Below are 16678 nucleotides of genomic sequence, written 5' to 3'. Positions count from 1 at the left end.
GCTAATATTGAGTTCCACACAAGAACTCCATCTTCATTTCTTCTTCTTGATCATATCACACATATATCTTCATACCGATGATCTTGATGCCAATACACAAGGTATATCTTTATCTTCATGGCATCCATACTTGAATCCAACACATGGAGAGCAAGTAGTACCTATGGAATATTCCTTCATATAAACTCAATGAAAACATTAGTCCATAGGGGTTGTCATTAATTACCAAAACCACACATAGGGGCAATGTACCCTTACAATATTAAGTTGCAGCATATTTTAACAACAATTGTTTGTGAACTCAGCTAAGAGATATTTATGTCTTTACTGATGGAAATTAGCTTTGATCACTTGGTTGTAAAATCATGTTGCCATGCTAATAATATCATCTCTTAACTTGATATTGTTCACTTAGCTATATATTTGGTTATGTGCAATTTACTGCAACATGAGCTTTAATTATGATAAGCTTCTAGATCCTTGTAGCTCCTTTGGATCTGTGAATTTAGTTTGTCTTGAAGACGGACCAAGTACAATGAAGTTTTAATTGACACGGACTTTTATCATTACATACATGAGAATAAATTTTCATTGCAAATGGTTGAACAACAACCAGGCTGCCAGTACTTTGGCCTATTTGCCATGATACATATACTGTGGATTACAGAATTTTGCTCCCATCAGCCTTCTGCACAACTCTCTGATCTGGTGTGTTTATGGTCTCAGTATGATATTTATGATTTGTTTTCTACTTTGGTCACTCAAGTTCCTAATTCTGAAGAAGAACAGAGTGGGTTCAAAATTAGTGGTTAGAGGAGTGAATTTTTCATATGTTTATTAGCTTTTAAATCTCTCTTACTGCACTTAGATGAAAAGTTCGAGCAGGTTGAGGAACAAAAGGGAATAGTTATTCCCTTCATGATAGGGCATAGGTAATCAGTCAATTCTTGTACTTTTTAATACGGAAAGGGCAAAGGGATATCGTATTGCAATAGCAGTACAAACAATATGAGAGTTTTATGCTCTATATTATTTGGTTATTTAAATGTTATAGATGGTACCAAAACCTTCTCAGTTAAGTTATCTTTTTACATGATCTGATATAATTTATTCTAGACTTGACCCTACAAAATTAAAATTTGAATTTCACATTAGATCTTATTTTTTAGGACCACTTCACAAAAGATCCATACCCAAATTGTTGGATTTTGGTCGACACATACCCTTTTTGCTCATGAAAAGGTTTGTATAGGTGAACTCTTCAATTGGGCATGCATCAACATTTTCTGTGATAGAATCAGTGATGTCCATTACCTATAGTATTCATTCTTAACTTTATTCTCACAAGTATATCCGTGATTTTCTTTAAGCTTAAGGTGACCGGTTCAAGAATGAAACTATAGAGAATGAATGTTGGTATAACTATTATGGAAATGGCACACATTAAACTTCCACGTAAGTGGACCTATGATGACATCATAGGAACCTGTCGACGTATGGCATGCCTCACATCTTCGTGAGTTGTGACGATAGCCTGCAACCCAAACTGGTAGGATAGAAAGGACGTGTTGCTTTGAAGCCGCAGGAGCAACCATATCCCTTGACCCGAGTATTCAGGTCAAGATGGGACAATGAAAGAGATGCTTATCAAGAAGCATATTTCAGGCGTTCTAAGGGCAGACATCTACGCGGGAGGGTTCCGAAAGAGGGGTCTTTCCCATGCTAATTTCATGTTGATGTAGCTAGACCACATTTGAGTAACTCTCTTCATGATCATTGTATTTCAAAATGTAATACTTGCTGACAGATTTGAGACATGTGCATATATGTGCATCTGAATTACTACTTGGCAATCTATTTTTATACATGAATATTTATGTGCATTTTATATTTACATGTGAGATGATAGAAAAGATTAGGTGGATGCCGTGGCAAAGCACGGGCATTCAACTATCATGTTTAATTGCCGGTCAATACCTTTCAATCTGGCTCAACCCCACTTAAACCGAACATGCCCGGAATCGGTCAGATTCCTCTTCCTCATCCTAGCTCTGGCGGGCGTTTCTGTTTCACCATCGCCGCCGCCATTCCCCGCCGCCGACCCCACCGTTCCCTTCCCCAAACCTTGTCCCCTGCCGCGTTCCCGACCTCCTGCAAGGCTGCAACCCATGCCGTCAATGAATCGGCCGGATCGAGCTCGCTCACGTCGGCCGTCGAAGACCTCACTTGTCCGTTGTCGTCCTCGTCCCCGCAACCTCTGCTGCTCCTCTCTCCGTTCTCGGCCTGCGCCAAATCCCTCCATTCCCAAATCAACCGGGTGCACGGCGGGTTGATCTAGTCCCCGTCGGCCGCAGCACACAGGCGCCGCCGGAACGCGGGAGTTTGTCCTCGTCACCAAAATCCCGTCCGCGACCAACTGGAAGGACGACGAGCTCGTCTCTGTCTTCACCACCGGTAGGAGGATCTCATCCCTGTTGCCCTCCCGTCCAGGAGCGTGCTCGGGAACCATTACTGCCTTGGATCTGAACGAGGACCCAGCCGTCGGATCTTGCTGTCCCCAAGTACTTCGTATCTATTTTTATTATTCCAGGAATTAATTAATACCGTGGAATGGAATATCTAGGCCATCCCATGTATGGTTGATGGATGTATCTTTTATCTCTAAAAAGCAACCACCACTACCTGATTTTCCTGGATTTTAGTGAGGCCACGTCACCTCAATTTCTGTCTCCCTCAGGCCTCAGGTAGGGGAAAACCTATACACCGACCAGGTCGGTGGCTACCGGCCACCGCACACCCCCTGGTCGGGTATGGGCCAGGCCCATTAGTGTCTATTTAGCCTGTAGCAGTTCGTTTTTCCTTTTTCTTTTTTCTTTTCTGGTTTCTTTTTCTGGTTTCTTTTTCTGGTTTCTTTTTCTGTTTTCTTTTTCTTTTTTCTATTTTCAGTTTTATTTATATTTTTTCAGATTCGAAAATTTCAATTTTAAAAAATTGTTCAAATTGAAAAATGTTTAAATTCAAAAATGTTCAAAATTGAAAACCGTTCAAATCAAAAAATCGTTCAAATTTGAAAACCGTTTAAATTTGAAAATCGTTCAAATTTGAAAATCGTTCAAATTTGAAATGTGTTCAAATTCGAAAATTGTTCTAATATGAAAATCGTTCAGATTAGAAAATTGTTCAAATATAAATTTTGTTCAAATTTGGAAATTGTTCATAGAGTAAACTACATTTTTGTTCAAATTTAAAAATGTTCAAATCTAAAAAATGTTCAGATTTTTAAAAAGTTATTTATTTTTAATTTAAATTTTTTAATTTTGACAAATGTTCAGATTTTAAAAAATTCTTTTAAAAAAGAAAACAAACAACAGAAAACAAAAAGAAACGAAAAAGAAAAAACGAATTACCTGATGTTGGGCCGCAGCCCAGCTAGCTACCCGGGAGCGCGAGGGTGTGCGGCATTCTCCCAGCGCCGACCAGGTCGGTGTCGAGGAGCTCCCAGGTAGTCAGGTACGATTCCCCTCGCTTAGAACCGATGTGGCCGGCGTGGGCTGTAACAGAAAGTTTAAACTGACATGGGCCAGGTTACGCTGGCCTGCTTCGAACCAACATCGGCTGGGGCTTGGCCCGCTGTTCGTTGACGTTCACCCTTACGAAAACCAGAAACAACACGAAACAACTTCGTCTTCCTCCACCATCAGCAGCGTCCCTCTTCCTTCCCAGCATAGTGCGGCCATAAATCCAAGCATTAAATCGTATAATTTCGAGGCATTAAAGCCAGAATGAAAACTGCTGAATGGAGATCATCCTCCGCCGCCCTTTTCCCCAGCTTAAAACGCACGACGTGGTACCATCCATCTCCACACAAATCAAGGCAGCTTGCTCGCGCCGCCACCGCACCCAGCGGCCTCTTTGGCTCTGGATTTCATCTGCTCCACCGTCAGGCCCTCCGGATTTCTTGAACCCCTCAAGTATGCCTTTCCAATCTGCCAGGTTGATGGTCTCCGGCTCTGGATTTCGTCTCCGCCTACCTCAGGCCCTCCGGATTTCTTGCGCTTTCTTCCGGATTTATTGGGATTTACTTTGGATTCATCGACTCCGCACAGTGCCTTCCTGCATTGGTACGCATACTCTACTTTCCTTCACATCTATGGATGTAAGCATCAACAATTTGTAAAAATAATTATAATCAGGCATGTGGATCTTTAAGAAGCTCCCCGTTCGTGTAGACATGGACATCCCGAGTGTCCGCCTGCTTGCGTCCATCTCCTTCTCCTTCTCACTTTATTATTTATCCTCACAATTGTTTTCTCAAATTGTTAGCTTGCTCTCCGCTCAAAAACTGCTGGAGATTTGATTGGAATTTCATTGAAAGTTGCAGAATTTCTATCGAGTAATCTGGTTTTTTCTAGCTGATTGTGTTTGCAGGCACATTGGATTTTATCAATCAGTTTACTATGTTTTCTACATAAAATCTAGAGAAAATTTCTTGCAATACTACAAGATTTATTGTTTCTATGCTATTCAAATTTGATGTTACAAACTCCTTATTCTAAATGTTAACAAGGAGGATTGATCAGTAACTTTTTGTAATATCATACCTGAATTAACTCGACGCGATCTCAGTGATTATCATATAGGAAGACACATGAGAGGAATTTTGCCTCTGTAAAAGTTAGCAGCTTACTGTTCCATCTTTTTCTCTTCTTATTTGGAAGGATTGCAGCAAATAACGTTGAGATAACAAAACGTGATTGAGTCTATCACCATGTTGCGCACTGGACGTGGCATCCCAGGCCCGCACATGTAACTCGATCCCGCTACCGAACTGCTCAAGAAGCTACTTGATCGTTGCATGGACTAACGTTATTCTGAACAAAAAACTGAACACTACCTAAAAATATAAGTAGGTACAGATTTGGAGTAAGCAAAGCTAACACTTCTTCTGACATTTGTCTTCAGGATATGATGGCAGTCAGATGCATTTGATTTTGTTTTATTTGCTACGTGCAAAACTTCCGTGGTTGTGCTCTCATAAATATATTCAAAAGTCCCAATCTATAGATGTAAGCAATATGTTTTCTTTTAATTAATGCTACAAATTGTTCCTTCTTTGATTGCTCTAGAGTTTCTGCAGATCAACACCTTCTATTTATGTTTGTCTTTGTAGAATTTGTAATTTTTTTACTCATCTCCCTTAATTTTCATAGCTTTTTTACACAACTTACACGCCATTGTCTCAGGTTTAACCCATTAATAGGGAAAGAAAGGAGGAATGGCATGTTCAATCATTGAATCGTTGTTGAACAATGTGTTTAGAGTTAGAGCTTTCTCTTGATTCACCATGGCTTATTATGTCCAACATTATATTTTCCCATGTCATTTTTGTGCAAATTGTAAAAACATTGGTCAGTCATTTCCAATAGTATTATTCACGAGTTATTCTCATTGGAAACTTAATTATAAATTGTTATACCAAATTGACATATGGCTTTATGCGTTTTGACTATATATTTGTTGTGCTATGTACACATGTAATCATGTATCCTTCCAGCAAGTCATACATCATACATCCTAATGAAATTATTTTTCCTTCGCATAAAGAAGACATGGTTCACAACTATGTTCAACTTATTTATGTTATGTGTTCTAATATATACGTACTTTCTTCCTACAAACTCCCGCAGCAACGCGCGGGGCATCATCTAGTGTATAGAATTGCTTTGCCTCAATTCTATATGTTCTGTATACAGAATTTTACATTAATTCTAAGAAAGAAAATTGTTAAAGTTTGGCTAAATCAGCTCTTAATCATGCGATTTATGAAAAAACTCGGGTGGGCTAATATGGACTTCGAAATTCATTTTAAATAATTATGTAAAAACTGCTTGAAATATGTAATTCATTTTAGCAAAAAAAGGTAAATCACCTCATAAACATAGTAGTTATGTGAAAAAACAGTCAGAAACAATTAATTTATTTCAAGACATCATTTATACAATATCTACAATATTCAGGGTATTCTAGACATTTCACTCCTGAAACTAACAACAACAACTACAAAAAGCATTTCTACCAAGCATCAAATCTCTATTTCCAACGGCTCCTTCTCACATCAGCTTTTTCACAGCTCAACAGCTACAACTGATTTTCAAAAGCTGCACCCCAAATAAACAGACCCTAAAACTACTAAGTCATGTCCAGCAACTACCATTTCATAAAATTAGAATAAACCAATCAAGTCACATGTTGGTATCAAGTTGTCCCTTATTATAACCCAAACCCAGTGATAAATAATGTATCGTGTTCAGGAATCTCTCTCAACTGGTACTTGTTTATGTTACTTGGCTGTCTTCAAGGTCGACCAGGTGCGTTACCCTGAAGGGTCAGTGTACACACATATCCTGCAGCCTTATCTAGCCTTCTCCCCCCTCTCTGAAATCTTGCAATGGCGGATCCAATTAGCATTAGTGCTGCTGTAGGATGGGGCGTAACGGCAGTAGGTTGGCTCGCCTCACCCATCATTCCTAGGCTCCTCAACAAAGGTTTCGCCCTCCTCGAGTTGAACGCACCAGAGAAACTGAAGATACTTGATATACAAGTTTTACAACTGCAGCGGGTGATGGAGGTAGTTGATGAGAGCACTTACAGGGTTCGCTTGGAGCCACTGCTAGAAAAGCTCAAATCTGCTTTCTACGAAGCCGAAGACATCTTGGATCGTGTTGAGTACCAAAGTCTCAAGAAGCAGATCCAGGGTGCCAAGTTAGATGCGAGCATGCCTCCACGTAAGATGGATTTTCTAAGGAATTGTCTTCCGTGTGCCATGCCAAGCTCCCCACTGAAAGATGAGGTATTTCCCAGCCCTCATATTTGGATGCATGCTGCTTTGTTGCAGGTTCTCCCATCATTTTGTGCCACATAGATGTATGTTAATGAGATAACCTAGGGAGCTATAATTGTAAATCAGAATGCAATCTCACATATTTTGGAGCAACCGGCAGGGAGCTGCCTATTCATTACGTAGAGAGACATTTGACCAATTTATAAGGGAAACCGGCCAAAAACAGATACAACTCAACACCCGTGTCCAATTTATAAGGAAAACCAGACAAAGAAAACCCAAACAATACAGTTTTAAGGAAAACTGGCGAAAAATAGATCTTCAAATATATTAAGAGACACAATGTCGATTTTCACGAAAAATAGGATTAGTTTCTTTTGAGCCATCTATAACCTATATAAGCGAGACATTTGTGCTATGTAAATTAAGCAATGAATCAAGAGTTTATATAGTGTTTCTTATTTTTCTCCAAGCCCTCTAGCATGGGATCGATTTTCATTACCATCAAGATAACGAAAAAAACAGGTGTTCAAAAAGTAAGGAAAAAGTAGGAGAGTGATCGCCGCCTACTACTAGCGTTTAGGGAGGTTATTTTATAGAACCAATTACAACTCATCAAAAGCCACACAAACCAACGGCCAACAGCACACTTCTAAAAAACTCAAACTTCTAGGTCAGAAAAACGAAGCTACTCCACCGAGGGGAGGGAGTAGAAGCAGGGGAGGGAGTAGAAGCAGCGGCAGTAGATTTTAGATATCATTCTCTTCAGTTTCCATGTCATCAACATCAGGATCTGTCCTTTGTCCTTCGATCAGCCGAATGTCTCTCCTGTCAGTTTGTCTCTCAGACAAAGAAAACGTAGCAGCAGCTAAGCGGAGGAGTCCATCGGCGCCAGCTTTGATATTCACCGCATCAGAGGGATTATGGAGACCTGCCCAGTAATTCATCAAGACAGCAGAGAAACTAGCTCATTAAGGGATTTGATGAGTTTTCTCTTAAGCATGCTCTATTTTTTAACTTCCAAATGGCCCAGCAAATAGCGCCAGTCCAGCAATTTGAAAGTTTCTACTAGCTGGAACATATTGGGGGAATCACCAGAAGAACTGAAACTCTCAGGCCTATTAGGTGCTCCAATGGCCATGCCAAATGTATTTCAAACATATATATTTTGCTGCTACACATTCAAAGAAAAGATGAGAAATGGATTAATCTTTGTGATAGAACTGGCAGCAAGCACTTTCAATTCATCTTCTCTTCAGCATGTTATCTTTTGTAGCAATTGCATTATGCCATTATATCAGCTACAGCCAGATTTTTATTTTCAAAGAGATTTTGCTTTTCCGCAAGTGCATATAGCGTTTCTTATAGTAGTAGATTAGCCAAATTGTCCTGGAATGATCCAAGACTGTGCCATTCTCCAACTAGCAGCATTTTCCCGCAAGCTCCTCTTCCTTGTGCAGCCCTGGTAATACACCGTTTACCTCTCAGTGAACTGCCCTCTGCCTGCGGCGCCTTGCTCGCTATTGGATCAGGGCTTCAGAAGGTGTCATAGAATTACTGAAGTAACAGAAAAGGTTGGACCGACCCACCACCCCTGTACGTCTCCTACAGCCACCACACGTCGGCGTAAGGCATATCACACCTGGCACGCACAATGGATGAGATAATCGAGCTATCGACACAATATGGCACCCAGGAGTGCCGAGATGAGCCCAGTGACCTCATTGGCGCACCTTAAACACTCAACAATATAGGACACGGCCAGCGCACTCCTGATATCGCCCACCTCCATTGCGCAGCCGCCTTGGCCGTCGACGATCTAGATTCTTTTCATGTAGTGCATGCTTTTATTAGATATTAAGAGAGAATAGAGAAAAAAATGCCTTTTCATTGGGATATGAAATAAGCCAACATTCGTGAGAAAAAGATGCTTTATATATTCTTCAAACGAAGGAATTCTTGTAGCCTAAAACTTCTGTTATCTGGTTTTGCAGGAGAGTGGTATGTCAAAACTGCAGTTGGAGAAGAGCCTAAAGAAGATAGGGAGTGCTATAAGTGATGCATGTGAAGTTTTGGAACAACTGAACTTGCCAGGTGTTCGTAATGATAGCGCGAGACGAGCTGTTGCTACCAGTTCACGTAGCGCAGTCACTACTGCAGGTCCTCCGCTACGAGTAATTGGTCGAGATCAAGATCGTGACAAGATCATAGCGATGCTTCATGAGAAGGAATACCATTGTCAAGTAAACACCACAAGTGGTACATGTTATTCTGTAATTGGCATTCATGGCATCGCCGGGTCTGGGAAATCGACACTTGCACAATGTGTTTATGATCATGAGAAAAAGTGCAAGCAAGAGAAAATGGAAGGCCATTTCGACATTCTTATGTGGATTCATGTTTCCCAGAATTTCGCTTTGGATTCCATTTTCAGTGAAATGTTTGAGGGTGCAACACATAAAGAATGCCCGAAATTCAGTAGTCTTAACATCCTAAAGGAAAGTCTAGAGGAGAAACTGCGTGGAAAACGGATTTTGTTGGTACTGGATGATGTCTGGTACAACATTAGGAATTCAGAAGACCGTGAAGAACTACAAAAGTTAATTTCTCCGTTGCATGTTGGGAAGACAGGAAGCAGAATCTTGGTGACTAGTCGAACTGAAGCTGCTCTACTAACTCTGGGTGCTGTAAAAGGGAGATGTATTCCAATATCAGACCTGGATGATGAAGTGTTTCTTGAAATGTTCATGCATTATGCACTTCGAGATGCAAGGGTAAGTGACAATGATCGAATAATACTTGAAATGATCGCGGAGGACATTGCAAAAAAACTAAAAAGATCACCTCTAGCAGCTAGAACAGTGGGCTCACGGCTCCGAGAGACGCAGACGGTTGAGTTTTGGAGGAGTGAGAAAGATCGGGACCTCTTGAACAGTACGATGGGAGCTCTGTGGTGGAGCTACCAGTATCTTGATGAGCAGGTCAGGCGATGCTTTGCTTACTGCAGTATTTTTCCTAGAGGACATCATTTGAAACGTGATGAGCTAGTTAAGTTGTGGGTGGCAGAAGGGTTTATAAAACCTAGTAAGCCTGAAGAGGAAATGGAAGATGTTGCTAAGAATTATTTTAATGAATTGTTGTCGGCCTCGTTTCTGCAATTAGGAGGGAAAACATTACATGAGGTGGGTACAGGTGCATATGTTGTTGATTACTTTACAATTCATGATCTGCTGTGTGATTTAGCAGAGGAGGTTGCCGGAAGAGATTACTTCAGGATCGAGAAAGGCTCCAGAGAGGAAGGTCCTCAAGATGTCCGCTATCTTTTTGTTGGGGCTTATTATAGCGAGATGCTTATTGAGAAGATATCTGGATTGAAAAACTTGCGCACTCTCATCATCTATTCAACCGAATGGAAAGTCTTTGAGAGTGTGTTCAATATTTTGAGGGGGCTACGGAAATTGCGGGTACTGAAATTAGGTTTTAGTGGAAGTGATCCCAACGACCGTTTGATCTCAATCCCAGATTCGATTGGTCAGTTGAATCATCTGCGTTATTTAGCTTTTCAAATGACGGCTGCACTTCCCAAGATAACTGTACCAGGCACTTTTACCAAACTTTACCACATGCAGGTGGTAGATTTTGGTTGGTGCAGAAGTCTAGCGTTTTCAGGTGATATGTCGAACCTCGTCAACTTGCGCCGTGTAATTAGCACTTCTGCTCTGGATTTTCCAGGCATTGGCAGGCTGACATGGCTCCAAATGTTAGTACACTTCACAATAAGGAAGGAACAGGGGTATGAGCCGCATCAGCTGAAACACCTAAACAAGCTTCAAGATAGGCTGCACATCCGAGGTCTTGAAAATGTTCAGAGCAAGGAGGAAGCTCTTGAAGTCAATCTCGCTGGCAAGGAAAAGCTTACAGAAGTGGTGCTGCAATGGGATAGTGGGAACTGCGGTCCAGAAGATCACGATGATGTACTTGAGGGTCTTTGCCCATCCAAGTATCTTGAAAGACTAGGTATATGGGGTTACCACGGTATGACCTTACCGAATTGGATGATGGGCGAGCATAATGGCGGTCCAAAGAATCTTCAACAACTAATATTCGGCGGATGGAGTCAACAGGGACTTGCTCCTGATCTTGGGCCTTTCATTCATCTTCATTCGCTATATATTACTAGATGCAGCTGGGATGCCTTACCAGGCATGGAGCACCTCAAATCGCTCAAGATACTGGATATCTACGCGTGTGAGCATATGCAGTCGCTTGGAACACTGCCGAAATCTCTTGAGAAGTTCACGGTCGAGTACTGCAATCCTGAGTTGGAGCGATTGTGTAACTCCTGGGCCGAATCGCGAAAAGATTGCTGATGGTACGTACTCAAATTGCCTTGATGTCTTCTACTTTCCATTGCGTTCAGTAAATGTTACTGTAACTACTAGTCGTTCAGGTTGCTGCTATGTTACTGATTTGTTTGATAACTGTTAGATGGGTGCCCTTTTGCTGAGGACGGGAGACGAAGGAGATGAAGTCCTTCAAAGTATTCAGGTTTTTACTGGCTTCTTCCTTGGGCTACATACTCTTGTAAACTACCGACGAATCCATAATGGCATATGGCTGCATGGTGCATGCAGTGATGGAACACTGAATTTATTTCTTTACTATGGTTTTGTAATAATGTGGAATAATGACCACTGGATTTATTTGCTTCCTATGATTTGTAATACTGTCGAATGCATGATGAACCCCAGATTGTTTGATTCCTATTGTTTGTAACACTAAAGAATCTGGTTTGCTTAATGTCCTTTGTTGCATTTTCGAATGAATACTGGGGCTACCAGGGAAAACTGTATTAATATCTCCATCAGACTATTACTCTCTGCATACTAAAATGGCTGTTAATTACTCACGGCTGCAACTCTTTGCCCGTGCCGTAGCATTGTCCATCGTCGCCGTAGGAGAACCATGTGCCCGTATACGCCGAGCAGTAGCACCCAGACGCAGCATCGTAGAAGTACCCCGTGCTGCTGCTGTAGTAGTTGCCCGACGCCGGATCGTACACGTAGTCCCAGCCCCCGACGCCGGCTCCCTCGCCAGCCTCCGCCGCCGCCGTACCCGAAGCGTCGCCCGGCGTATCCGGCTGATCGGGACTGACTGCGCATCCTTCTTCGACCTCCTGCGCGGCAGCGGCGGCGGAACCAGAGGCGCGGGCACGGCGGCGGTACTCGTAGGCCCACGCCGCCTCCTCGAACGCCTCGCGGTCGTGGGAGTAGGCGTCGAGGTCGCCGCGGTCGAACAGCTCCGCCGCCGCGTCCGTCAGCTCGTCGAACGCGCGCCGCGTCTCCTCGTCCATCCTGCTGCTAGCAGTCCCGCGCGCGCCGGCGGCGGCGGTGGGCGCGCCGCCGCCGAGGCCCTTGAGCCGCCTGAGGGCGCGCGGGACCGTCTCGCCGGGCTCGAGGATCCCGACCACCCTCTTCCTGATGTCGAACACGGCGCGGGAGGCGACGAGGTCGTCCACGAGCCGCTCGTCCTCCTCCTGCTTCCTCAGGGCCTTCCTGGCGCGCTTCGTGGCGGCGGGGGCGGCGTCGGCGTCGGCGGGGCCCAGCCAGGCCTCCTCCTTCGTGCCGCCCCGCGCCGCGCGCTCCACGAACGTGCCGTTCTCGTCGAGGAACCCGGTGGAGGAGTTGCAGCCGCCGCCGCCGCCACCCTCTTCGTCGCGGGAGAAGTCGTAGCGTCGGGCTCCGTTGGCCTTGTAGACGTCGCCGTCTTCGGGCGGTCGCTTGGTGCCGCGCGGCGGCTGCTGCTCCGCCGGTGCCTCCATAGATCGATCGATCGACCGGCGGTACGTCGGCGGCGGGATGGTTCCGATCTGATTGGGGAAAAGAGAACGGATCTGTCACGAGAAGGGCCTGACGAGGGAGATAATATGCTGTGCGTACTCGTGTTCGTGTACCGGTCGGATTTCCTTTGGACCGACACAGTTACAGCCAAGTAGGTCTCCCCGGGCTCCAGTTTTGCGCACGTCCGCCGCCATCGCCGCGAAACCCTATTCCCAGGCGATGGTGACACTGACACACAAGGTTTTTCTTTTCTTCTTTGAGGGTGTCTCCAATGTGAAAATAAGGTTGGTCTTAAGAGCTATATATGGTCGACCTTAGACAAAAAAAAAGCACTGTAACATCGGCCATAAGCGATAAAAGCTTGAGGTCGCACTCGATCAAATACACTTGCAACCCCACCGAAGGGTTTGAGATCCTTCATCAACACCAGGCCCACTCGCATAGACATGATGAACAACCGTGACTTTGATTTTAAGGAGCTATCACATGAGCATGAGCAGCTCGTTCAAGAGCAGCCACCCGTGGTGTAGCCCGAGAATCGAAGTCATTGACCTGGATATCATTAACGAATAGGCATTGGGCCAAAACCTCTTTTTACAGTTGCCGCTACGTACAACAATGATGTCAGCAATGACATCAACCATGTGCTGACTCAATCCTCCCACAAAATTATTTAACAAAACTGAAACATAATTAAAACATGATTATTTTGTGAAGATACTAAAGGTTTACGTTTAAGTGATGCATTTTGTCTCGTGCTCTCGTCCATGTTAAATAGGCCACAACATCGGCAAGATATACACAAGAGTTGTTACCCGTAGGGACGAGAAGAAGCAATGGATATTTAATTATAAAACAGATAGCATCATATCATGTTAGAGATTAACAGCTACTTACAAACATTATGTTCAAATATTTCAAGCTGTCGTATTGGTAAGGTTTTGGTGAGTTCATCCGCCACCTAATCTCATCATGTGAAGGAATGAACCTTATCTCAATCAACTTGCTTGCCTGCGATGGACCCAACACACTATGGCATGTTGTTGTACGCAAGTCATAGGCATAACACTTGCGGAACATCGTTCCGCAAATATTACAACCAATAGAGTGTTACAGTAGAAATATTACGGGCCCAAATAGTTTCTTTATTCATACCCACATAAGAAAATATAAAAGATTTGAGATCCTCCTTGGTCCAATGAGAATTCACACCTAATGGAAAATTCAAATCTACCAGCTAGAAGCAAAATGGCAAAACTAGTCATGAGGCTATTTAAGCTCAACAACTTATTTAGAAAGGGTATATGCTGCTTGGCTCATCTAATTAATTCTAAGATATCTACGTCTTGGGTTCTATCTCGGTTTCTGCCTCTTCATCTTCCACTCCATACAATATATTAAAGTCTACTCTGATTTCTCCAGATAGATCTGGTTTCTCGTAGTATTCTTCCTCTCATTCGGGTCCATTGGTCGTTTCATCCCCAGTCTTCTCATACTCTAAGAAAGGGTTTAAGAAGTACCTAGGAAATATGCATGTGCGTTGCAACGGGAAATAAACAATAAATGCAGTACAAGAACTAAAAAATAACACCTCTTTTACTAAATATATATGATGTGTGTTGCAACATAAGCGCAAAAATATGTCTATATACCTATTAGTGGTGCAATTGCACCACTTTCGTCAGCCACATGGGTTTATCAGCTCATCTTCCGTGCGCGAACTACTTCGCCCCTTCTAGTATGTACTTTCTCCGTAACACTTCTTTGGGATCTAATGATTTTCCCAAATATTAATTTATGGTCCATTACCCACTCTGCAGATGTATCCCGTTTAAATATATGCAACCCTGCCACAATACTTTGCCATGTATAAGATTATTCTTTCTTAGGGCCTGGCTTTAGGATATACCCATCAGGGTAGTATTAGGGCATCTCCAACGCGGCGACCCATCTCGCGCTCGCGCGTCCGGATGAGCCGAACCGGACAAAAACCCGGCCCAGCGCGTGGATTCATCCCTAAACGGATGGCTGCGGCGTCCGGGCTGACCCAAAGCCGATCTGGGCCACGTTTGCGTGGCGGCGGACTCCGTTTACGTTTAAGTGATGCAATTTGTCTCGTCCATGTGCTGACTCAATCGTCCCACAAAATTATGAAACAAAACTGAAACATAATTAAAACATGATTATTTTGTAAAGATATTAAAGGTTTACGTTTAAGTGATGCAATTTGTCTCGTGCTCTCGTCCATGTTAAATAGACCACAACACCGGCAAGATATACACAAGAGTTGTTACTGATACGTCTCAAACATATCTATGATTTTTGATGCTCCATGCTTGTTTTACACCAATTTATATATGTTTTGCTCATGCTTCGTTGCACTTTTATACATTTTCCGGCCTTAACCTATTAACAATATGCCACAATGCCAGTTCCATGCTTTCTGTTGTTTTGTATTTCAGAAAAGTTGTACAGGAAATATTCTCGAAATTGGACGAAACAAAAGCCGAAGTCAATATTTTACTGTAATGAAGACGGAGTCCAGAGGGGGGGTCGAAGAAAGGCAGCAGGGCGGCCAAACCAGCCCTAGGTGCGACCTGGCCCTGGCCCGTGCCTATGGGTGGTGTGAGCCCTCCTGGCCTCCACCGACATCGCCCCTTCGCCTATTTATTCACGATCTCGGGAAAACCCTGAACACCCGAGCCTCCATCCACGAAAAGTTTCGTCGCGATCGCCATTGCACACCCTAGCTCGGGGGGTTCTGAAGCTCTTCCTCGCACCCTGCCGGAGGGGAAAATGTGGTGCACGTAAGTCTAGGTGTTTAGCCTATTTGGTTTGTTCGGTCCGGTCTCTCTAGTCTTCAATTTTTTGGTAATGTAAAAATGCTACCCGTATTACTTTCGATTTTTATGGTCTTTATCCAGTTACTGTCTATGTCTGTGCTAAGGTATTACTTGAAATTTGTAGTTGTGGAGTCCTTGATGAGCTGCACGTGGCCATGAACATGTATATATTAATCTATGTAGTTCTATTACTAGATGGACCATGCGCGTCTTGCCGCGCTGACTTCCGATCCTGGGATTAGATTATTTGGGGTGGTTTTACATCTGATTCAGCCATCTTGTCCACCATTGGTGAGAAGTTTAAACATATTGCACACTTTATCGATTCATTGCAAAAATATCGAGTCGATAACATAGTATACATTAGCATGTTGTATCATTTGAATGCGGGAGACCATTTTAGAATTCACCGTACCTCAGCAGCCACATTACAGATAGACCGTCTACGTTTGCTCCTTCTGCAACCTCAAAATACTTGATCATATCCTAATCGAAGAAGGGTGTAAGTTTGATCACTCCTTCCATGACACCTATCTAATAAGACATAGATATTAGATTTTCATTGTCGGTGGAAGCTACATAAGATGTAATACGATAACAAGGTCACTTAAAGAAATTGAACTAATAATATAGATCAAACCAATATAACCAACACATCGTATTCATAAGGATGGCAAATTGAAGATTCTTTCCCTTCTCGTGATTTATGGCATAATTAATTTTGCCTGATAATCTTTCATAGATTATATTTATCTCAATGACATATATCTTGTTGATACCTACTTGCCAACATCTGTAAATTACTCAAGAAATAGTAGAGGCCTGATAAATGTTTGATATAGTTATCAAGGGCCCAGAAAAAAAAAGGTGTGTCGTGCGCCGTAACTGTACAGCAATGTACTCATTAGCTAGTGTGCATAAGCATAAGGTCAGGGGAGTTTACCGACACCACTTGGTCACAATAGTGTGCAAAGCCACATTCTAAATTAAATAGCGGGTAATCTACACAACAACAAAAATGGACTATGCTGCTTGTTGCTCCAAACATGAGTGAAGATTAGGAACTCATGACCATGTGAAAAAAATGCAAAGGTTGCACAATAACCTGTAATATCAAGGAAAGCTCTGGTGCAAAGACCACAAAGTATGGCTAA

The 16678-nt window shown here is 42.9% G+C and overlaps 2 protein-coding genes and 1 long non-coding RNA gene across 3 annotated transcripts; 2 read left to right on the top strand and 1 right to left on the bottom strand.

Annotated features, from left to right (window-relative positions):
- The first annotated feature begins 3687 nt into the window (after positions 1 to 3687).
- Positions 3688 to 5460, top strand: LOC139834096 (uncharacterized). The gene is made up of 3 exons (XR_011749421.1): positions 3688 to 4121; positions 4963 to 5066; positions 5244 to 5460. It is a non-coding gene; the product is annotated as an uncharacterized lncRNA (long non-coding RNA).
- Positions 5461 to 6353: 893 nt separating this feature from the next.
- LOC127317125 (disease resistance protein RGA2-like) lies at positions 6354 to 11605 on the top strand. Its single transcript, XM_051347648.2, has 3 exons — positions 6354 to 6850; positions 8836 to 11213; positions 11330 to 11605. Exons 1-2 carry the CDS (start codon positions 6449 to 6451, stop codon positions 11209 to 11211), a joined length of 2778 nt encoding a protein of 925 aa, XP_051203608.2. The 5' UTR covers positions 6354 to 6448; the 3' UTR covers positions 11212 to 11213; positions 11330 to 11605.
- Positions 7312 to 12965, bottom strand: LOC127317126 (uncharacterized). The gene is made up of 3 exons (XM_051347649.2): positions 12795 to 12965; positions 11752 to 12710; positions 7312 to 7772 (listed from the first exon to the last, which is right to left on the bottom strand). The coding sequence occupies exons 1-3, from the start codon at positions 12873 to 12875 to the stop codon at positions 7763 to 7765; spliced, it is 1050 nt and encodes a 349-aa protein (XP_051203609.2). The 5' UTR covers positions 12876 to 12965; the 3' UTR covers positions 7312 to 7762.
- Positions 12966 to 16678: the final 3713 nt, after the last annotated feature.

The sequence above is a fragment of the Lolium perenne genome, chromosome 7 (assembly GCF_019359855.2).
Source record: "Lolium perenne isolate Kyuss_39 chromosome 7, Kyuss_2.0, whole genome shotgun sequence".
In the NCBI taxonomy this organism is placed as follows: Eukaryota; Viridiplantae; Streptophyta; class Magnoliopsida; order Poales; family Poaceae; genus Lolium; species Lolium perenne.
Note: the sequence above shows the minus strand (reverse complement) of the source record. Positions and strands in the feature narration are given on the sequence as shown.

Excerpts from the sequence above, each read along its gene's own strand:
- LOC127317125 (XM_051347648.2), top strand. The coding sequence starts at position 6,449 with ATGGCGGATCCAATTAGCATTAGTGCTGCTGTAGGATGGGGCGTAACG. Across the intron at positions 6,851-8,835 it reads GCTCCCCACTGAAAGATGAG|GAGAGTGGTATGTCAAAACT; the intron begins GTATTTCCCAGC and ends CTGGTTTTGCAG.
- LOC127317126 (XM_051347649.2), bottom strand. The coding sequence starts at position 12,875 with ATGGCGGCGGACGTGCGCAAAACTGGAGCCCGGGGAGACCTACTTGGC. Across the intron at positions 12,711-12,794 it reads GTCCAAAGGAAATCCGACCG|ATCGGAACCATCCCGCCGCC; the intron begins GTACACGAACAC and ends TTCCCCAATCAG.